General features: G+C 43.7%; 1 protein-coding gene across 1 annotated transcript in view; it reads right to left on the minus strand.

Annotated features, from left to right (window-relative positions):
• Positions 1-24,659, minus strand: part of EXT1 (exostosin glycosyltransferase 1) — a 278,736-nt gene that overhangs the window by 16,248 nt on the left and 237,829 nt on the right. Inside the window, exons 2-7 of the mRNA XM_084747906.1 lie at positions 23,129-23,222; positions 21,424-21,531; positions 17,309-17,428; positions 7,963-8,095; positions 5,629-5,747; positions 3,708-3,803 (exon numbers count right to left, since the gene is read on the minus strand). Of these exons, the coding sequence (XP_084604032.1) occupies positions 3,708-3,803; positions 5,629-5,747; positions 7,963-8,095; positions 17,309-17,428; positions 21,424-21,531; positions 23,129-23,222 (670 nt within the window). The remainder of the gene's footprint in view (positions 1-3,707; positions 3,804-5,628; positions 5,748-7,962; positions 8,096-17,308; positions 17,429-21,423; positions 21,532-23,128; positions 23,223-24,659) is intronic.

Here is a 24,659-nt window from a genome sequence, read left to right on the forward strand (position 1 = left end):
TACACCTGTGGGATGGGGGTGAGAAAGTTGGTGGGGCAAATGAAGGCATGAAAGCTCATCTGTGACAGGCGTAGCTTCCTCCTGTGAGGAACTGCGTCCGAGCCGAACCTTCGGTTTGATCCCAGATGGTGTAGCCAGGTGGGATATAGTCTCAGGTTTGAGAAGAGCCTAAAAAATGCTGGAAGGGCTAACTGTGACAAGCACATTGCCGCCCTTCCTTTGAAAGCTAGGCTTGAGAGTCGCACGTAGGGACCTGAGAGGCCTGACACACTTGGTTTTACTTCAAAGGCACAAATGATGGGTAGCAGAGCAGAAGAACACTGGAGGCACGTCACAGGCTCATAACGGGCCACAAGGAAGTCCATGCTTTGCTTACACGGAGAAGCCAGGCTTGCCCACTCATGCCAGTGAGCAACAGAAGCATTTTCCAGCCTTAAGAATTGGAAGCACTGCGCTAAGCCACCCCAGAGCTCAAACAAGGGAGCCGTGGTGCCAGTGGCTGCAGAGACTACTCCCATACACCTGACGGCTGGGTCAGGGTTGCCTCCCCCCGCCCCAATCTTTCTCAGTCTTTCAAAAGAAAATAAAACACGGAGCGATCAGCAACCCCATATACACGGCGCTCAGAAATCTCCGCCTGAAGCAATTCTCCTGCCGCTGTTTACATGTCTACTGAGTAACGCAGAAACCATTAGCTGGCAGCTTAGCAATGCCCTGACCTTTCCTGTGTTCAGCCTACAGGGGAAAACTGCGAAGACAAGCCCTATAAATTCAAAACAGAACTTTGCAGCTGAACCAGCACATGTCAGTTCTGAGGTCCTGGCTAGACATGCAGCCTGTGAGATGGAGAGGGAAGACCCAGGACTGCTTCACTCCATGGGCACAGTTTATGGAAAAGTCTGTCCGTCTGTCTGTCTGCCTGCCTGTCTTTCTCTCTCTTGATCTTTCTACCTTCCTCTCTCTCGTTTCTCCTCCCTTCCTCCCTCCCTCCCTTTCTCCCTTCTTTCCTTTCTTTTTCTAAACTAGAGTTTATGAGCCCTTTAGCATCCAGTGCATCCTTGGTTCAGTTACTTTCTTGAATGGACTAACACAAGGGGAAGAAATATACCCATAAGGTAAACATTGCATACATTTGGTTTGTCCTGTTCTCTGGCAGAACTGGTTAATCATGTGAGGGGCCAACTCTTTTAGCGCTTAGAAACATGACAATGAAACGGCCAAGAGTCCAAGTTTCTCATCTAGTACAGAGAGAAGAAAAAGTATGGAAATACTCACATACATGCTACTCAAAGCTTTGAGGGATTCTATGGTGTGTGTGCCTACAAGTCCTAGCACACATGGTACTATTTGATCCTTTCAGCTGCATAAACTGACTGCGATGATGCATGAGGGTGCAGAGATTAAGACCCTCCCCTTAGATCATAAAAAGTTAAGGCAGAACAGGTGGTGGTGGCACACACCTGTAATTTCAGTATTCAGGGAAGCAGATGCAAGTGGATCTCTGTGAGTTCGAGGCCAGCCTGGTCTACAAAGTGAGTCCAGGGCAGCCAAAGCTATACCAGGAAACCCTGTATCAAAATCAAACCAAACCAAACCAAATCAAACCGAAATAAAAAAGTAAGGCAGACTGTAGAGCCTGTAACAGGAATTACAACATGGCAATTCCTCTCCAACTAAAGCTGACATTTGATGAAATGTTTGTGTATGTTAAACAGGCACTAGACTAAGTATACACGGTATTTCACTGAATCTTCAAAGTGGGTCTATGCTTTAACCTACTGAGCCTGGAGCAAGACTGACATGCAAACACCTCTATAGAAGTACCACCCAAGGCACTGAGAGTCAGGACAAGGCACATGAGCCACACAGCCCACTGGAATCAGTGGCCAAAGTAGAACTCAACAAAGTGCCAGGAGAAACAGATGGGAGAATGTGACAACTCTTTAAGGTACTATCCCAGGAAGGGCACTATCACCTTCATCACTATTGGACATGTCTTCTCACTGGGAGTAAAGGTATACAGCTAGTAAATCAGAAATGTGAAACTGTGGTGCTATGTGAAGACATTAGCATGGCCCCAGACAGGCACATGGAGTCCTGTCAACATATCCTGACACACACAGCCCAAAGAAATACGGGAGATATGGTCATCCATGGAGGAAAAACACCAAAGAACTCTAAGGCTCAAGATGGCTGGTGTACATCTGAACACTTCCAAGCCCCAGGTGTTAAAACTGGAGCGCAGCTGCCCCTCTAATACCCTACACTCCCAGGGAGGTGGACAAAAGACACTGAAGCTGGCTGCAACTTTTTTGGCAGCACATTTTTGTGTCAGTCTCTTTTGTGAAACGATGCATATAGCGACATGTGTTTATAAGAGCAAAACTCATGCCAGGCGCTTATGACAGTTCTCACAGTTACATTTTCTTTATCAAATGCTGATCAACCATGCCCAATATCCATGTTGGCTAATCTCATACCTATGGATGCCCTAAATGCAGTGGTCATATTCTCCAGTGTGTTGCAAGTCACAGCACCCAACATGCATTTGGGTATTTTAAGGGGGAGATGAGCACATAATGAAAAGCACTGTTTATCTTTTCTCCTTGAGGTCACTGGTGTTTTCACTGTGTTACGTTGAACCACATGGAACTGCCACTTTAATAGGGTCCCAAGGTGGTTTCACATGGCTTGACCTAACAAACTGCCATTTCACCATTCTGGCTTAGGGTGTTGTACCTAGTGTAAGCATAGTCTCCATGGGATTGGCGAAAGAAGTCTACTAGATGACACTGCTTCTCCAGTCTCCATTTTACGTAGCTGGGATTAATTCGCAATTGGGGATGAACACACCGCGTTGCAGGTCAGGGAGTGAACACAGCGCCGGCTGTTTCTAGCGGGCGAACTTTTCAAGAAGGGGTTTGAAAGACAGGAGGGGGTGTTGGGAGTGGTGGAGAATTGAGAGAGCTGGTCAAGATCCAGCCCAATGGCCATCTAGGTCATTATAACCCGAGGCCCCAGAAGGAAGCACGGAGAAAAGATCTGAAGGCTGCTGGGGGCCGGACACATGGCCCTAGATGCCAACTGAAGACATTAACAAATACAGGCCCTGGAAGGCCACAGGATGATCAGAGGGTTATTGAGTTCTAAGCAGAGTGGACCAGCTAATGAAAGTAAGGAATGAGCCAGTGAAGTCAAGCTGGTGAGGGTCTTGGGATGGAGGCATCAAGACAAAATAGGGAGAAACATTGTTTTTAAGGTAAAGGTAAGGAAGAATCTATTCAGAGAGACACGACGCAGCTAAACAAACTTAATACATGCAGCAGCAGCTGCCGCCACCTTATTTCATCCTTGTCACTTATGGAAACACTGCTGTGGCCAGGGCTTTTAGCCCTCACGGTAACCCTAGGAGGTATGCAGTATGATTTTCATTTTACGCGTGGGGAAATGGCCTCGAAGAACGTAAGGTTAGAAAGGTACCAGAGAGTTTGCATTAAAACCCAGGGTGTCCTGATTCCAAACTCCATGGCTGTCAAAGGCTGAAGACATTCAGACACAAGTACAGTGCTAGACACATAAACCTGGCCCAGGAGCTATAACAGGGACTCAGGAGCTCTAAAGGGGACCTTCTAGGACCAGCATCTACAGTGACCTGTGAAAACGTAACTTTTCTACAGTGGCCTCACAGCAGCACCCTCCAGGCCTACCTTGCTTTCTCCTTCAATGACGATGACAGGCACAGAAGTGGCGGGCCAGCGGTGTTTGGCTGGTAGAGGCTTGTCACAATTCCACAGAACTATGATCTGAAAGAGACAGGGATCATTAGGTGCTGGCTGTCTTGGGCATTTCTGTTATCACCAACCCTTTTCTAAAAGGCTCTGCTTGTAGAAATGAAGCACCAAACCAAAATTCAAAGCGAGTCCACACCCGTACAAACTTTACAACTTCAGTCTTCAACAACAAGAAAGGGAACAGTAGGAATCCAAAATATTTTCAGAGACTAGGGAAAAGATGGAGAAAGAAGGCTCTTCAAGGGCTGAGGACACAGCTCAGTGCAAACGTGAGGACCTGAGTTGATGCTCAGGACAGGGTGTAAATGCCCACCTACAAACCTAGCCCATGGGAGGCAGAGAATACTTGCGGCAAGCTTGCTAGCTGGATCCTGTGGACAAACTCTGGGTTGAAGAGACTCTGTCTTAACATATATGAAGGAGAACAATTGAGGCAGACACCCAGTGTCATTCTGTGGCCTCCATGTGTATATGCTGCACACGTGTGCACGTAACCTGCATACATACATGAACCCTCATTTACATGCAAACACATGCATCTCTGTCTTTCTGTCTGTCTGTTTCTCTCTCTAAAACACGCACATGTGACACACACACACACACACACACACACACACACACACACACGAGCAGTAACTTCAAGTTTTCTGGAACTTAATCAAGTGTTTTCTAACTTCTGGGTGTCTTATCATGATGAGTGCAATGGCAACTGTGATCAAGTTAAATAAAAATGTATACTAAACATCTGAACATCTGCTGTGAACTTGTACCACAACAGGCAATGTGGGCGACATAAAAGAATTTGAGATAGGAGCATGATGAGTTCCTGCTTTGGATTCCCCTAAACAGTTGCTGATTTTATGTGACATTATAATTTCCAATAAAGGCAGTCAGTTCAAAAAGGAACACTTAACTATGATTTGATTTTTTTTTTTCATTTGTAAACCATCCTATTGGCACCAATCACAAGTTAAAAAATTAAACACTGTTAAGACGGTAGGAGCGATACTGATTCGGGAAACGCTGTCACCACAGATATCATCCTCTGTTCTTTCCTGGTTGCTGTGAAAGGAAAGCTGACACTTCCCGACACCGACAAGCCTGTTTCTGTTCTTGGAACTTAAGTGTTCTGTACCTTAACCATGGCCGTTTTGGTATTACTTTTTCAATTTGATGTTTATAAATAAGTAAGGGGTTAAGGAGGTGGCCCCGTCGATAAATTGTTTGATGAGCCAGCAGGAGGACCTAAGAGATCCCCACCATCCATGTGGAAAAGGGGGGGGTGGGGGGGAAGACACGGGGATATGGTAGTGCATGCTTGTGATTCCAGTGCTGGCCAGATGGGGCAGCAGAGACAGGAAGATCCCTGGAGCTTGCTGGCTAGGCAGCATAGCCTAACCACTAGCTCCTGGCCAGTGGGAGACCCTGTTTCAAGCAAACAAACAAGGTATATAGTGCCTAAGGAACAGTATCCTAGGTTCACCTCTGGCCTAAACACATGTGCACACACCTGCATGTGTACCTGCACACACAAACATGCTTACATATCCATACACAAAAAGAAAAAAGAAGTAATGTGGTTTAGAGAATTTGCTTTTGTGTGAGTATTGTGGGGGGGGGGGTACACTTTACCCCAAGGCAGAGGTCATTCTACAATCTCTACTTGGGTCAGGTTTCACTTTTGAGAGTCTCCAAGTTGATGACAAAGAATCCCAAGGCCTGGCCAATCACTAGATTTACCGGGTAAGCTGCTTCAAGAGCCCCGCAAAGCCACCTGTGGGACAGGCGTGAGTCGAGGCTCTCCCTTCATCAAGCTGCGGAGGACAAGTGTACTGACCTGAGCACAGTACTGGGACTTGGCTGCAGCCACGAGAAGCTTCAACACTGGCTGGGACTGAGAGACCAGGGGGGTCACAGCATGGATGACTGCGGTGAATTTGGAGGGAGGCTTTAACCCTGAAAGGGAACAAAGAGAAGAGCCCAATGAAGCACTGAATAACAAGACTGAGAAGAAAGACGCCACGTTACAGTGATTTACCCTGGAGTTGATGTCCCCTCCGGCACATCTGTCCTTTGTTTCTTATGTATTGACAGAAGGGAAACACAGTTTAAGTTGCTATGCGACAACTCACCAGGCCAGAGACCTCTGGACACTACTGTCCAGTGTCCACCTCCAGCTTCTTCGGACATTCTTCTCCTCTCTTGGTGATGCTTGTCATCTTCCCTTTTTAGAGGCACCCAATGTCTGTCTGTCTATGCACCATGCTCTAGTCACCTACTTGTTACTATGGATTTACATAAGCACACCTTCTCTGCTGGTGCATTTGTATGTATCTGAGTCTTAACCCAAGGGTTTCAGGTGATTAGCAGTATTTCCTATAATACCACACACAGGAAAGGTTCAACGACAACACCTAGCCTCCATTTAGGTTCGACTCTCAGTTCTTCTAGCGTCGGTGGCATTTAGAAACACTGTTTGGCCCTTTGGGTTCCCTCTGCTGCAAAATGCGGTTACTCCAAGGGTCAAGCACACTTATACACACTAAGCACTTAGCACAGGACTTAGCAAACAATAAGTGCTCCGGTGTCAAGCTGTTATCGCTACCAGCATCCTCACCAGGGCTTCCAGCATCAGCAGAATCACACCGAGGGAACACCACTGAGAGAAAAAGTATGTGAGGCTGACTTCTGACCAATGGGAGCTCTGCACTGGAAAGGGCAATGAATATGCAAATCAACCATTACCATCAAAGAGAATCAAGAGGGCATCCCCCTAGGAGCCCTTCCACAAGAACTCAGAAATTACAAACAGGTTAAGAGCCTTTCAGAACTTCATTAGTTTAGACCCACTAATTTGGTACATTAGTAGCTTAGGTATAAACTAGGCATTGTGGGAACATCCCGGTTAGACTTTGATATGTGGGGATGTAAGTTAGAATCAGAGAGTAAATCGGAAACAACTATGCAAATATCTTACACAGAAAATTGTGCCATCCAATTAGCACTGTGATGGAACTTTAGAAAGAGAGTGAGTTTCTCATTCTCTTGAACACTCAGGTAAGAATGATACACATGGTGAGGAAGCACTTTTTTAACAATGGAAACTGGTCATTGCACTTAGGCTTTCAAGGAATAGTTTAAGAAGTGTCCTATACACACTTCTAAGGAGCCAACTCTGAGTGACAGTCACAGAGCTCTACAAGAAACGGAAGTGTTCTTGACTGCTGCCTCTGTCAGTCAGTGGATTCTCACAGGCCCGCGGTGGACCACCCACTGAACTCCACATGGTCCTGCCGACCTGCTGGGTTTACATTAAAGGGTTATTCATTGCTGATGGCCACTTTAGGTCCTGACCTTAAGATTTACCTCATGGGTTTCAATACGTACAATTTAAAAGGGGTGAAGTTGTTTCGGAGAGCATTCATATGGAGTGGACAGACTTGAGTCTTCATCATATCAGTTCGAAAGAAGCCCCAGGATTTCTAAATGCTGCAATTCTGAGCTAACGCATCCATGATGCCACTAACAAGAGGGTGACTGGGGCTCCACTACAGACACATCTGTGGTAGGAGCATCAGCACTGTGGAGCTTCGGCCCTGTGTGCGCATCCATCACCCCACCGAGATCCAATTTAAAGCTGCATGAGAGTACAGGCTCCATCTAACTTGATCTTTATTTCAAACACCTAGCCTGGCATTTGCTTGGTGTGTGAGCCGACCATAACAAACACCGGAAGAATGGATGCGTTTGCCCTTGTCACACATTCCTAGTTATTTCTTCCTTCTCCTTTTTAATTCTTGTCTTTTAAACATACACTTAGAGAAGTCAGATTATAAAAGGAAAATCAAGGAGGTATATACACACATGCATGATTGTGTATACATGTAAACACATATATATTAAGTTTATACTTAATTTGCTGTCATATTCAAATGATCTATAATATAGGAACATTTCTCAATGAAAATAAGTCTACCCAACGTACAGGATAGCTGCTCAGATGAGAAAGAACGCTTCCTTTTTCGTTGTCTAATATTCCAGTGTATTTAAAATTGTTCATTGAAAGGCACTGCTTTGAAAGGGCTCGGACAACCATCTCCAACCCGAGCTGCTGAGAAGAGTGATCATGTCAGGGTAATTGAAGGCAACCTCCTCAGAGGGACACACTTACCTAAATTAGCATAGTAGTAAGGAAAATCTCCCAGGTAGGATGAATACTGTGGGAGGACGAACAATCCTCCAGGATGCTTGTTCCATATTAAACTGTTACGTGATATGTGCTTGAATATTCTGTCCTGAATAATCTAGAAAGCAAAACAGCACGTGATGAGGCTGAGTCTGGGATGGTACTCAGAAAGGATCTTGCTCAATCCAAGTCTGGGGATGATGTCGCTACAAAGACACAACACATTACACCCGTTCCTCCTCCAATTCCCTGGATAAAAGTGTGTGCAAGCCATAGCAGTGATGAGCTCTGGAGGACAGTAAGAGAAAGGGACGAACTGTGACCGGCAAGGTTTCTCAAGTTCTATTTCAATCATAAATTCTGTTATTGCATTATTTTACGATAGTGCTCCTTGCTAGTTTCAAAGTACAGTGTATGTTCACCAGTGTTAGTGGTGAGGCATTTATATATAGATCCGGTTGTTACCAGCAAGACCTGTCAAGGGTGCACAGCAACGTCAGTGAGGCCCATGTGGAGGTGGAAGCGAAGACAAGAGAAGGCAGGCACCTTCTCCACGTGGCTTTATTCCATCAGTTCAGGAGGGAGTTTTAAATTGCCTGTCACTGTTCAGTCTCCTTTTCAAAGTCAGTGGCAGGACTTTGAATACTGGCCAGCTCAAGTGTTTCTGTATTTTTGACATCAAAAGTAGTGTGTTAACAATTCCTCAAAACATCCTACAGAACAGGACAAGAACCATGGCATATGAAGACTAATAATTGCCAAGCTGGTTCATTAGCTTCCTTGGACTTTGGGACCTTGCAGATCATTAAATTCCACATTTAGAGACAAACCTTCTCCCAACCTGAATCATGTGACAGCTGGATGGGATTATTCTACTTCAGGGTTTTCTCTCTGACTTTCAGACTCTTGTAATAAAACCACTGACTCATTAAGATATGATGTGGCAAATAATTAACCTGATATGGACTATCACATTCCCAGCCCAAAAAAAAAAAAAAAAGGTTTAAACTTAAAAAAAATTTTTTTCCCCAGGGGTTTGAGGGATATGTGTTAACATGTACAAAGAAAGCCCTGAGTTTGGCTCCTAATAATCAATCAATCAATCAATCAATCAATCCTTACATAACTTTTAGAAGTCTGAGGACTCAAGTCACCATTTTGCAGGTTTCGATTTATGGAAATATGAGTTTAAGTATGGAATTCTGAGATTTGCTAGGTTATTAATACCTTAGTCCATGCCATCCCACATAGTGAGTGGCAGAGTAAGCAAATGACCTCTCTGTATCTTTTAAACCGTATCACCTGTGTTTTCCTACTGAAAGGGAAATAGAGAAGAAACAGAAAAATGTATAATCTCAACTCAGTGGTATCTGCATTTTATCTTTCACGCAGATCAAAATGGATAATTTTCTATGATTAGGTAACTTTGCAAGTTGGTTAAGACTTTAAGAATCCAGAGAGAATGCTGGTATTTAGTGCCCACAGTACAAAACCATGGCATGCAATGCTGTAATCTAGACATCTATTATGAGCAACGTGTCATAGCTGGAAAGAGTTTTTATATGGCAAGCAATTCTTTGTATAACATTTATTCTATTTTTTTCATCTCTTATACTTTGCAAACCCAGGCTATTATTTCCTTTTATAGCACTCCATTTAGGTCTCCTTTTGTTTTCTTTCTAAATTTATGTGCCTTTCAGCATGTGGTCACACAAATGAACTTGGCTATCAAGGCACAAGACTAAACTGGCAACAGACAGCATGAGAGATTGAAGCTACAAACACAAATGACACGAAATTCAGAGATGTTACAAGTAGGTTGTCATTTGCTCTTGGAGAGCAAGCTCTTGGAGGTCTTGGAGAGGCATGCTTCACATAGTCACAGGCTCCTCTTGCTTTAAGGGCACAGCGCCGTTTTCTTTCACAATTTCCAACTATGACCATCAGTTACGGGACACTCCTGAAATACTAGTAAGCAGTTCATAGTCTGTTTAAATGGATCTTGACAGAAAGATACAAGTGTGACTGCAGAGCATATGAAACTTAACACTGGCCAAGTGAGGCGTTGTCTCATGACTCAGCCGCTAATGGGTCGTTACTACTTACGATAACCTCTTACAATGTGACATAATCTGCCTAAATTCTTGTATCTAAGACTTGATTTTTGTCTTTGAAAAGAAAATTTCATGTTTACATTTTATTTTCTAGATACAGCCAATATAGGTTAAAAAAAAAAAAACCAACCAAATTTCTCTATAGTATTCACGGCTTATTTCTCTGAACTGACCAAATTAGAGTAATTTTTCCATGCAAAGAAACAAAAATACTTCTGAATAAAATGCTTCCATATTCAGTAGCGATTCTTTAGGACTTTGGTTTGGGGTATGGAAATTATTAAAGCTATTTGAATGAGTTGCCAAATGTATCTGCTCTCCCCTCCCCCATCCCCCCGGCCCCAAATAGGTTTTCTCTGTCTGGCTCTGGCTGTCCTGAAAGTTGCTCTATAGAGCAGAGCAGACTGGTCTTGAACTCAGATATGAACCTGCCTCTGTCTCCCAAGTGCTGGAATGAGAAGTGTGTGCCACCATCACCAGGCTGGCTGCCGAATGTATTTCTAAAATGCTCATATGTCAATGTGCATGTCAAAAGTTCGAAAGGGTCTGGATCTCATTTCACCAAATAGAAACGTCAATTTTCAGTCTCCTGATGTCCAGTTCTCCCTGTCACTTCACTAGACAGCTCTTAGGATTCTTGACCCTCAGTGTATTGCTCTGGGAAAAGACATAGCATTTAGAGGCTGGGCATTTCCTTCCTTGGCTATTTATCAACACACACACACACACACACACACATACACACACACACACACACACACACACACACACACGGGGGGGGGGGGACAGGAGGAGGGGGGCTCTCAATAAACATAATACTTGTGAGTGAATTTAAAGGGTAGAATGACAGGCCTTGAGATTTGATAACCAGGTCCTACTTCCTGTCCACTTTCTATTTCCTAACTACAGGCACAAAACATGACCGGGTTTCTCACACTCCAGCTCCTATGCTTTCCCTGCCATCATGGACTAGCACAGCTCAAACTGTGAGCCCAAATAAGCCCACCCTCCCTTAAGCTGCTCTTGTCAGGCATTTGTTTACAGTAATGAGAAGTGTTTCTAATGGTAATTCTCCAAGGACTTGCAGTCCCATTCTCAGGGCCTACACTATAACCTGCAGGGAAGACGTGCTACCAATCTAGAGCCCCAATGTAGATAAATTAAGCAAAAGAGCTTCCAAGTTTCTGCTGCCTAGATAGTTGGCTTCCATTCTCATCCTCAGCAGTGCTATAACCAATCAGATGATGACTTGTGTCAAAGTGCTAGGCCAAGTGAGCACATCTGACATGTGGTCTCTGACTTCATCTCGTGAGCACATATACTTTGTTGCTTTGTGTAGAAGGATGCCATCTCCTTTACCTCCTCTGCTTTTCTGTTTGTGCTGAATTCTAGTGCAATGCAAGCTCTGAATTAAGATGGAGAAGCGAGTGTTATCTTTCCTGCAATTTGCCTGAGAGGTCAGATTGTTACAATCCAATCTTGGGATGAAATAGAGAGATTTGACAGCTGCCATAAATTTGAATGAAGTATACGGTTTTAGTGTCTAAAAAGAAAAAGCAACAAAAACTGTGTTGCTAAAGATTGTGTGGCTTAGACCCAAGGGGAACAAAACCTTTCCTGGCTCAAAGAGGAAAATAGCTCAACATAAGATTCTGTTGTGATGAATGTAACACGTCCAGCTGTTCTTGCAGGAAACTGGAGCGCTACTAACTTAACAGACAAGAAACTGGATCCACACAATAACCTGCTGCAAAAGAAATATAATTAATGAGATAAGATCTTTTGCCTGGCAAATTAGCAGTGTTGTATGTGTGTTATGTTTTAATTATAATCCCGGAGGCTCACAAAAACACAGCAAAGGAGGGTCTCTCCGAGCAGCTCATGAGAGTCTGGGTGGATGCAACCATTTACCACACTGGTCCTCCTGCTGTGGGAAATGAGATGTGTCACTTAACGCAAACCTCTTTCTTACATGGACTATTTTATTTTGATATGTCAAGAGAAAGCACTAATTACTCAAGATCAATTCTTTGCATCAAATTAAGGAAGACAAAAGAGAGGGAGAAAATCAATTTCAGATAACCCCCTGCTTAGAAAGGGGACCGCTAGGGGATGAAAAGATGACTTTGACGTTGAGAGAGCTTGCAGGGGGACCCAGGTTCAGTTCCCAGAACCCACATAATAGCTCACAGTCAGCTGAACTCCAGATCCAGGGGATCCAGGACCCTTCCCTGGCCCCTTAGGGCACTATGTGCATGTGGTCCACATATGTGCATACAGGCAAAACAGTCATACACATAAATAGTAAAATACATCAGTCTTTAAAGGGGGGGGACACAGCTGGCATTTTATATTGCCTCTGAAGAATGTGTTCCCCTACATGTGCATAAGTTTGTATTATTTTAACCAATATTAAAAGATGAGTTCATACTATTTGAATAGTTTTGTTTTGTTTTTAAACAGTATGAACATTTTCTTGTAACAATAAATAAATGACCTTAGTATATTCGGTGTCTGTATAATAGTCCTAGATGCATCACAATTGGCCAAAATGTTTCCAGCTGCCTGGCTGAGCATGCACACTGCTATAACTAAAATCAGCACTACAGTCTAGGCTACTCTCAATTTTGTTCACTAGATTATTACCTTTTAAGAAGTGCAGGTAAAAATTATGCTTCTTTTTTCCCCTAAAGATTTTAGCCCCTCTAGAAAGGGTGGAGCGGGGTAGCCGTTCTCCACTCTAATCTGAGTCTCTCTCTGCACCCTTGGTGGCATTGCTGCCATGCCTCCCCTGGACATCTATTGACACTGTTGGTGGAAAGTGGTACTTTACTTTCACTGTAACTTCCTTGAGTAAGGACAAACCTCTCTTTCACAGCAGCTGATGTGTATCTGACTCCACTGCATGCCCTTAGGAACGATTCCAATTACATTTAACTAGCAATTAAACCATTCTACACTCAAATTTTTCATCTCTTCCCTTCATTATATATATCCATACAATACCACAAAGGATTCTACAGCTACTTCTTAAGATTATGACGCTGTCACATCCCGATAAACTCATCAGGGACTGAAAATAAAATAAATTGAAAATGTATTTACTATACCCAATTCGTCCAGCACAGTAACTTAGCAACACAGCACACTGACTATGAGTACGGCTGACTGGGAGACGGGGCTCACAGCCACTGCCCAGCTTTACAACACCATATCACACCTATTGATAGCCTGGCAAATGGCACAAAAAATACACACTCAAAATATGGATTTACCGAATGCATGTTACTTTTGTACCATCATAATGTAAGAAAGCTCACATATATGCATATGTATAATTTATGTGTACACGCATGATTGCAAAATTAGACGTTTTTCCTTTTAATAACAGTGAAAATTCTTCATTTCATACCCTAATTCAGAGTGTCTGTGGAGAGATGTACTTCATCAAGTTTGGGGAAAAGATGGACCTCAATTGTTCTAATCTAAAAATATACATATGGTTGTTTTCGACAAGATCTCACTGTATTCCAGTTGGGAACATGAATATTTTTCTAATTTACTTATCAGAGTTTACATGTCAAAAATGTTAACTTTTTCTTAGCCTCACATTAACTGTAACCTTTGCCCCCCATTTTGCATGTTCTTTAGGGTGCCTCCTGCTACACAGGAGTTTCAATGTTTTTTTTTTTATAGTCCCACTTAATAGTGTTTTATGCCTGAGATCATGCTCAGAACGGCTTCTTTAACTTAGAAGTTATACACCTATACCCAACTCTATCATATGGCATCAGTTTTATTATCTTCTTTCTTTGTGTGCCTGTGTGAGTGAGGAGCTCACCTGTGTGGAGGTCAGAGGTTGAGGGCAGGGATTCCTCCTCAGTCTGTCTCCACCTTAGTGTTTGCTCACTGCACCTGCAGCCTGCGGTTTTGGCTAGACTGGCTAGGCCTCAAGCCCCTGGGGTCTGTCTCTCGCTGCCCCCACCAGCATGGGGCTCACAGGCCCATGTCTCCACAAGTGGCTTCTACATGGATACTGGGGTCTTTACGTCGACAGCAGCAGGACAGTCCAATCAACTCCTCGTGCTTGTGCAGACAAGACTTTTATGCTATATACCCACTATATTGTATTAACAAATTTCGCTTATTCAGAATCAAATAACATAACTCACAGCTTCTCTCACTTGAGAGGCTGGATCAAAGCTACTTAATTGTGACAGCTTTATAAGGTGTGCTAATTGAACTATGGAAATAAATGATCTTTATGTTTTTTTGACAATCTTGGGTTATATTAGGGCATTTATTCTTCAAACTAAAGCTCAGAGTAATTTTTTGTCATCTTCTTTTAAGACTTTGATGTGTAGATCGAGAAAATTACTATCTTGACAGTAGATTCCCCCACTTACTCATGTTTTGCTTTATGCCCTTCCATTTCATGCGTCATTTTCATCAAATAAAAACAAAGCAATATATATGTATATATTTTAAAGTTTAAAACTGAGTCATTTACGAAAATACATGATGACCTTAGTAACGCCTGAGCTCTTTGGTTCAGAAATCTCACTTCAGAGATACCATGCTAAAAGAGTGGGCAGAGACAGAAGCCCAAATTATAAGCAAAATAACGACTAAGGCACTGCATACACCCGAGTCATCTGTGCACACAGCAGTAATTACAGACAGCAGGGTCCCTACCTCACCAGATGGGTGGATAAGCAGAGGCTTACCACAGGGTGGTATTAGGGTAAAGACAGATTAAAACATGGTCTGGGTGTTCAGGTTAACAGAAGCAAGCCAGGATAAAACGGCTTAGGACATATCTGAAGATGCACCACGTAGCATAACAGAATACAGCAGAAAGAGTAACTAAAGCATGGGAAAACTAGAAAACCGCTCACAAGAAAGAAAGGAAAAAAAAAAAGAGAGAGAGAGAGAGAGAAACGGGCTACCTTAATATAGATCATGACTTAAAGCAAACCAACTAAACAAACAGTTCGATGTAAAAAAAAAAATGATCTTGTAAAAAAATAAAATAACCATGATCCTGTCACAGACACCATCCGAGAGCAGCAGGCATTGTCCTGCACTACCCCATGTCTGCGGGGCTCAACAAGGGCCGCAAGGTCACAGAGAATGTTAGCAAGCCAAAGCACAGCCAGTGCTATGGGCACCTCACCAAGTGCACAAGTTCACCCAGCACATGATCAGGGAGATGGGCAGCTTTTAGCCCTATGAGCAGCCATCCATGGAGCTGCTCAAGGTGTCCAAGGACAAGCAAGTGCTCAAGTTCAATCAAGAAGAGTTTGGGCACGCACATCCACACCAAGGGAGGAGCTGAGCAATACGCTGGCAGCCAGGAGGAAGACTGCAGCCAAGAAGGACTGATGCCCCTCCCCCAGGAAATGTGCTACACACATAAAAAGAAAGAAACCAGCTGGGCGTGGTGGCATATACCTGGTAATCCCAGCACTCTGGGAGGCAGAGGCAGGCTCATCGCTGTGAGTTCGAGGCCAGCCCGGTCTACAAAGCATGAATGCATTAAAATATGTGTGTGTGTGTGTGTGTGTGTGTGTGTGTGTGTGTGTGTGCGTGTGCGTGCGCGCGTGTGTGTATAGCTACATGTTCTTTCTCAACGCAGCCAGCAGAGAAGCCATGGACATTGAGACTCGTATTATACAAACAGAAGGAACAACATGACAAGCTGAAGGGGAATGGTTAGGACAAAAGACAAAGGCTAATATTTTAAATACTATAAACTTCTAAAATACAGAAGTGCCAGCAATATTGTGGTAATTTCTTTTGTTTATCTGTGGGCTTCCTGAGCAAGAGATAGATGAAATCCAGTTAGTTGTGCTAACACCCTAAGAAGTGGGAGGCTAGAAAATGACTTATTATTTGTAAAAGAAAAAAACAAAAACAAAAAACAAAAGCAAAGAGGAATCCAAAATAATGAAAACAGGCCTTTTGTTTACCTAGCTTCGGGACTTACACCAGGCACTTGCAGGGGAAAATCTAGGCTAAGGCCTAGAACCACGGCTAGGCTGGTGTGCAACAAATTCCCACTTGCTTTGACCAGCACTGACTCTGGCTCTCACCACACCAAGAACACTGCTGTGTGGATGGAACAGGGGACTTCAGTTTCCGCAGTATCACTTGGATGTCCTGTGTGTACTCAAGATTATATTAGCTTTCAGAGTGATCATTAACTTCCAAAGGAAATACTCCCCCAAGTATGTACAAGTGCATAGTAAATTGCCTACCCCATTCTGTAAGCATCTGGGTCACCTCAGGAGACTGTCTGAGCACTCCCCTTCCCACAGGCCTGGAACTCACGAGTGTGCAGTTTTCTCCGGCCTTTCCTAGCTCTTCGCTCTGCCCTGTGTAGCCTTAAGCCATTGCTATATGCTCCACTTCCTGTGGGTAATCATTTTCATGATTCTCCGCTTTTCCCTTGCTTTAAACAAAAACCTAAGGGACTGAGAATATGGCTCAGTGTCAGAGTGCTCTCTCAGCATGAATAAGGCGCTCGGTTCCATTCCTAACAACACACATGCACGCATGCACGCATGCACGTACGCACGCACAGAGTAAAGCAACTTGAAGATATCTATCCACTCACCTGCCCGAGTTCCTATTTATAAAGTTTAACACTTTCTATACCAATTGGATACAGTGATGACGATAGTTTTCCTCTTGTCATAACCTTACAACATGGGATGCTGGTTGGTCGGGTTGTTGTGTCTTTACAATCAAGTTTGCTTTCTCTTAGAATACCATGTACTACAGTGGCCACTCAACTGTTCAGGTTTTAGGATAGTAGGGCGTATTTCCTTTACTTGGTCACTATCTTTTTGTTTTGTTTTTTTCTAAATGCACTCCAGAAATATGGGTTCAAAGGATGTCACTGAGTCTGAGTGACAGGAAGATAGTCATTACCCAGCCATCTTTGAAATTATGTCAGACAAAGCCAGTCTCTTTTTTCTGAGCGTAACTTTTCTCTGTGTCACTTCTGCTGTGAGAATCTGTCAGGAATGTGGGCATTTGTTTGGGAATGGTAAGACAGATGTGAGGTGGGGGACAGTCACTAACATGTTCAAGGACAGAAAATTTGGTTTTGTCCTATTTGACCAACTGCACAATCCAGCAGCAAAAAAGAGGTTGAGGGAGAAAAAAAAAAGACTTTTATGTAAGATCATGAGCCAAATGGTATCACTTACCTCTAGTGTAGTTAATACAATCTTCTCAACTGAAGAAAAATAAGCCTCCCACAAGAACTGTGTCTGCTGTCTAAGTGCTAGGATTTTATCCTGATGAATAGACCTGATTGTAGAAGGAATCTGTAACATAAAGGGAACACCATAGTAATTATAACTGTAAAACAGAGAGATGTGCGTGGTCAAAACAACCCAGTGGGTTACACTTTTATTCTTCACAGAACTCATTTTCTAGAAAACAAGTCTACTGAAAATCACCAACAGGGCTGAAGACATGGCTCAGGAGTCAAAGGCTAGGCTTACTACCAAAATCACCAACCACTGGGTAAAAATGTCCCCAAGGAAAGCCAGAGCGAACAGGAGGTCTAGGAAAGCCACCTCAATGGCATTCCAATGGTTGACAGCTGTGCACTGACTTAGCTCAGCTCTGAGATTCCATAGTTGCAGGTCAGCCACACAGGGTGCTCCTGTAGCCACAAGTTCTGCCTTCGCCTCCTCCAGTCCAAGAAATATTTGACTGTGACATGGTCAGTCAACTTTGTCCAAGAAGTAGGTATAAGGCTTAGGGAAAGTTAAACAAACAACCTTTTTCTAAGAAGTGTCACCCCAAGAACCATGGAGTTTCTATCAATGTGTGTATTTAGTGACTGTTTGTAAGCCTCCCCACTCAACGCAGAAAGATTTAGCCATGTCTACACACACATCCTTCCTCTACCTTCCTAGGAACCTTTTGTACACAAGAGAGCTCTCCTCTTAGCCCCAGCCATTACCCTAATCTCACTGGAGCTCCAAAACATCGTCTGTGTTTCATCATCGGCTGTTCTACAGAAGGAAGGCCTTTCTTCTTGTTCATATTGCTGTATACTTTGGGGCTAAAAGGGTCGTTTTTATGTTAGCTATTGGAGCCCAACTGAACATGGCCACCTACAGCTATCAACGGGATATTGTTATTTTTAATATCATGGCATGATAGTATAATAAAGGTGTTAAAGGTGTCAATGTGGGATTCTGGTTCTACTATTTACCAGATGTGCTTCCTTGGATGAGTTAGTTGCTTTCTCCAATTATTGATTTATAACATGATATGGTTGGGATAAAGACTATCTAAGTGATTAGTACAGTGTCTGCAATATAGAAACCCTGATTATGATGACTCATTACCACTACTGTTACCATTGCTGACACAGGGAGATGCTAGTAGAAGCTGGACCAATCAATTCTATGCAAAGCTGGGCCAGTTGTTTATTATCCGCTTACAAAGTTGCCCTGGGCTGTAGCTCTGAGATGCATTCCTTGGATTTCCAGTGAAGTTTCTCAGGCTTGTTCCCTGATTGCACCTACAGTTCAAGGGCTGTTCCCTTTGTGTAATCTATACTCTTATGGGGATTCCTTGCCATTAACAACTGCCCTATTGTGCTCACCTTTGTGCATGGTTGCCTCCCTGATGTATGAAAAATCACACAGATATGGGGAACCTGGGCTAGATAAGAAATGCTCTGCCAATCTCATTACTAAGAACGTTACTTCAAATATAGGAGGGTATATACTCTATAGTGTAGGTGAGTTCTCATTAAAAGAGAAGGAGATAAAGTCAGGTTGTTAGAGTCAAGACTGCCATATGGTAAGAACAGAAGGAAAAGTTGATTTGTTGTGTCAATCCCAAGCTGGATACTAAACCCATGCTTTGAAAGGCCATAATACTGAAAAAAAAAAAAAATGGAGGCAACAGGTAAAGTTGAAACACTGAAAGACTCAAGGTCAGCTGGAAATAAAATATCCTTAGAGGAGATGAGCCACTCATGACATAGATCCTTGATAAGTCAAGAAAATTTATTTTTATTTACTCACTGACAGAATGACCTAGATTGCCAAAGAAAAATTAGAAAAAAAAACCTCATCCTCAATTTTCATAAGCATGACCTTTTAAATGTCAGTGGCATCCTCTACGTCATACAGGTTGCCATGGTTGTTTTTTATCATGGCTACGAGAACTAATCCATTAGGAAAATGTCAGAAGCTATCATGGCTGCATGGCCTCCAGAAAGTCAACTCCATGGTGCTTCTAAAGGGAGGGAAGAAGTGTCATGGGCTCGGCCACTAACACAGAGGCATCTGTCCTTACTACTTCCAGCACTGTGTTCTGTCCGTTCGTGTGGAGGACGGAAGTGGAAGTGTCTGATGGTGCCCTGCAAAGTGCTGTAGAGGACAATTCCAGTTGATTGGCGGGATGGCGGTCCAGGTTCTAATGGCATTTGCCTATTGGTTATTAATCAGCCTGTCTTCAGAGACAGGTATGGAAAGGTGATAAATTAATTCCAATTTGGACGGAAGGATTTGGAAGTTAAAGAACTCACTGAAGTCCTAATAAAAGGTTATGTATAGTAACAAAACTAATAGGATCTACCAAAATAGAGATAGGAAAGCCACGGCATGCTTCTCAGTGACAGGCTGACAAGAACATATGCAAATAAAACCACCAGAGCTGTTCTGAAACAGGAAATGAAAAATTGTAACACAACAAAAAACATTTCCCAGAGCACACATTTGGGCTCTGTGCCAACTCTTTAAAACCATTGTTAACAACAGCACAGTCACTGTTCAATATGGAAGCAGCTGTGTAAAAACAGATTGCAGATGAGGAGGAAAAAATACTAGCAAATATGGGCACAGGGGTGTGAAAACTGCAATCTTTAGAGTCAAATCCAAAAGTGGCTCAAAAAGATGAAATATCTGTATTTTGGTAAAGAGGTAGACATTGGAAAACCACATTTAAGTGTCATGGAATGTCCCCTACACCACCACAAGCTCCAACTTGTCAACAGTAAATTCAAGAGTGCCTTGTACATAAGCAGAGAACATGGTGACTGATGTTTTCCATATATGAAATTTCCTTTAATGAGTATGTATTATTAAAATAACATAAAAGGACAGGCAAAGGCAGTGTGGCAAAACATCACACGCCTCATTTTGAGTGAATGGCTCAGACATCTACTACCTCTACATGGAGAGTTTCTTTCTTAGTACAGCTTAGAGTACATCCCTCTTGAATTATACCAGGGAATCAACGCTAAGGCATTAGCCTTTCCAGAAACTGTGTGTTATTTAGCATGGGCTAACTCCAATGAACAGGTTCACTGTTTCCAGAGGATACATTCCTCCAGGTCTGTGCTGAGGTCCCAGAGGTCCCAAGATCACAGACCTGAGAACCAAACAAAAGGAATGTTCTAGAGCTCTCACGACCTAGGCTTGATTAGTCCACAGTGTTCTCCATCACAGGGAGCACTGTTGGTGAGTTCCAGGAGATGACTGCCTTCCTCCCCCAGCCCGCTAGCAGACCAGCCAGGAGCACAGAGGGAAAATCAAAAGTGCAGTTAGATACTCAATTTTCTGTTTTTAAAAACAAGAACATTAGAGGTCATCTTTCTACAAAAGCTTGTGGAGGTTTAAATATAAAGTATCTAATGCCATGAGCAAAAACAAAACAAACAAACAAAGAAAAATAAATAAATAAACTGTGCTATGAGAGTGTGTTTAGAGTTTACAATGAACATCAACCAAAATGGCAAGGGCTTTGGGAATCCCCGTTGGTTTTTCTTGCCCTTGCATTTGTCTGTGCAGGTTGCACTCCCTTCCCTCACACAACTGAAACTTTTATTAGGTGCTCTTCTTTATTAGGAGCTCATGCAAGCGACAGCCCTGCAGGTGGAGCACTGCGGTAGTGGTAGCACTGGGCATAGCAACCAAGTCTAGAGCTTGTGTTCTGGAGTCAAGCAGTGTGGATGCAGGAATTGAAGCAAGGGACACTGAGAAGTGTTACATCTAAAAATGCTGTGGCTGAGATTGCTGGGGATGGGTCCGCCTCTCCTCACTCAGCAAAGCTCATGCCTTTTATCAGCAATGGCTGCTTCCCAGAATACATTCTGTGGCCCTGGACAGATTTTGTGTTGGGAAGTGAACAATATCATATTAAACGACTTCATATTCACCATGACATAGGCAATTTTCTCCTGATAAGATTTCTTTTATGGAGCTGACCTTTTGGATTCATCTTCTTTGCAAGTTTGTATGGGGGCAGCAATAATCTGCTGTCCTGCCGAAGGCCACGGCTCCTTCCTTACCTGTAATAGCAATCTCTCATCACCAATGACGGCAGCTTGGTTCCAATTAATCACTTCGGAGAATGGCAACTCCCATCCATTGCTGAGCATTACAGGGACACAGGCAGCCTGAGCAGAGAAAGGAGTTCATGAGTGTGAGGACAGTGACAGCAGGAATCATTCCAATCAGGAGAAGAATCAGTATATATTCAATTACTGGCATTGCTTATGTTCCATGGGTCCTGGACTGCCCAGGCCAGAAAGAAAATAAGTGGTTCGGAATCACCACATCACATGGAATTGTGAGCATCCCAACCAGACTTGAAATTTTCAAGACTTGTCTTAGAATGCTAACACCCCATTTCTAGTCTAGTACGTAAGATCTGGCTGACCTCACATCCATGGAGATGACCAGCCTTGTTGCAGAAGTTTTATTGATGCAACAGATGGCTTCACCAACAAGATCTAAGCATAAAACCAACCTTGAATATAACCAATTTTGTCCCCTTCAGTCCATTTCTCAGCCTCGGCTCCTCTGCTCTCTAGACATGGTACATACTGGGTGCCGCCATCTTGGAATCCAGTTTTGTCAACGGTAGCACCACAGGTCCACTTCATCATGGTTCACCCCAATGTCATAACCAAACAGGAAGGAGCATAGGGCCCAGTCTTTCTAGGTAGCCTGTTGTGGACTTCACTCCTGTAACATCTAACTTTTGTTTGCTCTGTAAACATCTAACTCAAAACCTCATTCCCTCCAGTATGACGTGTTGCAAGCCACAGTCACTTCAGTTTCTAGCCTGCACTGGAACCTAGTACTCAGTGCTCATCAATTACCTAAAGACAAAAGGTAGTCGCCAAAGGAAGTCTTTATCCAAACCAGAGAGCAATTTGCTCCCTGACACATCCACAAAGCTGACAGCAAGAAGGCTAGTGAGTGGTGGAATGCTTCTCAGAGCACACAGCACCCAAGGGATGTTCTGCTAGAGAAGCCGTTCAGTCTGAGGATGCAGCAGGACTTAAAGTTAGCACAACGGGGTGAAGATGCTATGGACCACTCCTCAAGTAGACAGACTCAGACAAAATGCACATTATTGGGGAGGACAGGAAGGCAGGCTGAGTGGGGTAGAGAGCACATTTCTCCATGCCATTCAAGAGGGCTGGCTGCAGCAGCAGGAGAAGGGATTTCTGCAGTAGGGTTGGTTGAACAGCAGAGATTCCACACAGGTTTCCGAGCTGCCTCTTGAATCGCAGAGCTTTAGAACACTGGGGCAAGTCAGCAGCATCACTATTAAAGGGTTTAGAAGAACTAATAGACCAGGATGAGGACTCAATCAACACCTTTGCTTTGGGGGAAATAACAGCAACACCCCATTGTTGGTGTTCCTGGGATTGGCTTTTAGTGGGGGGGGGGGGAGAGCAGAGGCTCCTCTCCAAACTCAGGAGCTAGATTGGCAATTAGATCTGCCCATCTGCACACCTGCCTTCTGTCTGTGGCTGAACCCCTGATGAGTCCAGCCTCCATGGTGGCGAGAGCCATGGATATGTATCCTCATGTCCAAAGGCAGGAGTCAATCTTGCTGCCAACGCTCGCTCTTCAAAGCCATTTCAGATTTTCTTGGGAAACTGTTTAGGTCCAAAAGCCATGCTTAGTGGGAGAAGAAGGGAGCCAGTCTGGCTTCAATTGTCAACCTCATGCAGAAAAGTCTCACTCATAGCCTCTTACCTGCAAAGCCTCCAGGAATCTGAAGGACCCAAGCCTGCGACCACGAGGAACCAGGCAGAAAGTGGCATTGTGCAGCATTTCCCGATAGTCGTATCTACAACAACAAAAAGCATGATCAGCAAGCAAAAAACCCAGGAGGAAAACTGGATGGCTGAGGATTGAGGAGTGTGTGTGTGTGTCTGTGTGTGGGGTGCACATCAATTTACCCTGAGTAACTTGCGGAAGGGCTACTCTCAGTTTTCCATTTAGGGGAAAAGAGACAAGGACAATTATGCTGTATAAAGCGATAAGGCTCTCTTTTTACAAACAGTTTACAAAAGGCCAGGTCTAATGATTCACATAATAATTTCTTGCCTAGCCTCTGTTCCCCAAAGCAGATTGGGGGTGGGGGAGCAAGGTCTCCTTATGGCTGGCCCAGATCTTGCTGTGCAAAGCAGGATGGCCTCAAACTTAGAGAGATGCACTCACTCCTGCCTGCTATGTGTGTTAAAGACGTGTACTGCCCAGATTTTTTTTTTTTTTTTGGCCTTGGTGAAATAGTTTGCTGCCATACAGTGAAGAAGCACCCCTGACACCTCTGCGTCTCCCATAATGCCACACCACTCAGCAACCCAAAATGTTCTTGTTCCCCACACTATGCTATTAAAAGAGACTTTGGAAACCTCCATCGTAAGCGCAAGCGAACATTTGTTTTCTCTTCGAACTGGAGTTTCTACATTTAACCAAGAACATTCAGTGACTGCTGACAGAAAGTGCTACCTACAAGCACGGCTGCTTCGACTTACGCCAGAAAGACTGGGGTGGGAGTGCAGAGGACATGGGGGTGAGTAGAAAAAAGCTTCCACGTAGGGTGAGAGGGAGAGAGAGGGAGGGAGGGAGGGAGGGAGGGAGGGAGGGAGGGAGGGAGGGAGGAGAGAGAGAGAGAGAGAGAGAGAGAGAGAGAGAGAGAGAGAGAGAGAGAAGAGGGGATTATTCTTTTTACACAAATGCCATTTATGGCAGTATGCTGTGTTTTGTGGGGGTGGAGGGGCACTGCAGACAAATTATAACATGACTGTCACCTGTCTCTTATTGTCAGTGGTCTAGGACCAACAAAAAGCACTTAATTGTCAGAGGCTCCCACTGTAAAAGTGATTAACACCAAATACATTCCTAGGCATGCACTTTCAACTTCATTAAGAGGCTGAGAAAACTCGGGTAGCGAGCGGGAGATGTCTCATGTCCTATAAGGGCTCTGAATCGTACAGCCAAGATGAAATCGCTCTCATTTTTCAAGCCCTTCCCAAAGCTGAGCAGACAGGTGTGACTCCGACAGCAGCATATGTCACCGGCATTTTCTAACTCTAATAGTCTAATTTAACCATAGCCTAGAGGCACTGGATTCTTCCCTGTTCTTTTTTTGGGGGAGGGAGGAGATATTGATATATACATTCATATTTTTAAAGTCCACATCTATTTTTATATTCTCATATAAACTAGGCATATGGGAGTAAGCCAATTTTCAATTATAAACCCGTCATTAAGAGGAGAC

The sequence above is a fragment of the Acomys minous genome (assembly GCF_964271855.1).
Source record: "Acomys minous genome assembly, chromosome: 12".
Lineage (NCBI taxonomy): Eukaryota > Metazoa > Chordata > Mammalia > Rodentia > Muridae > Acomys > Acomys minous.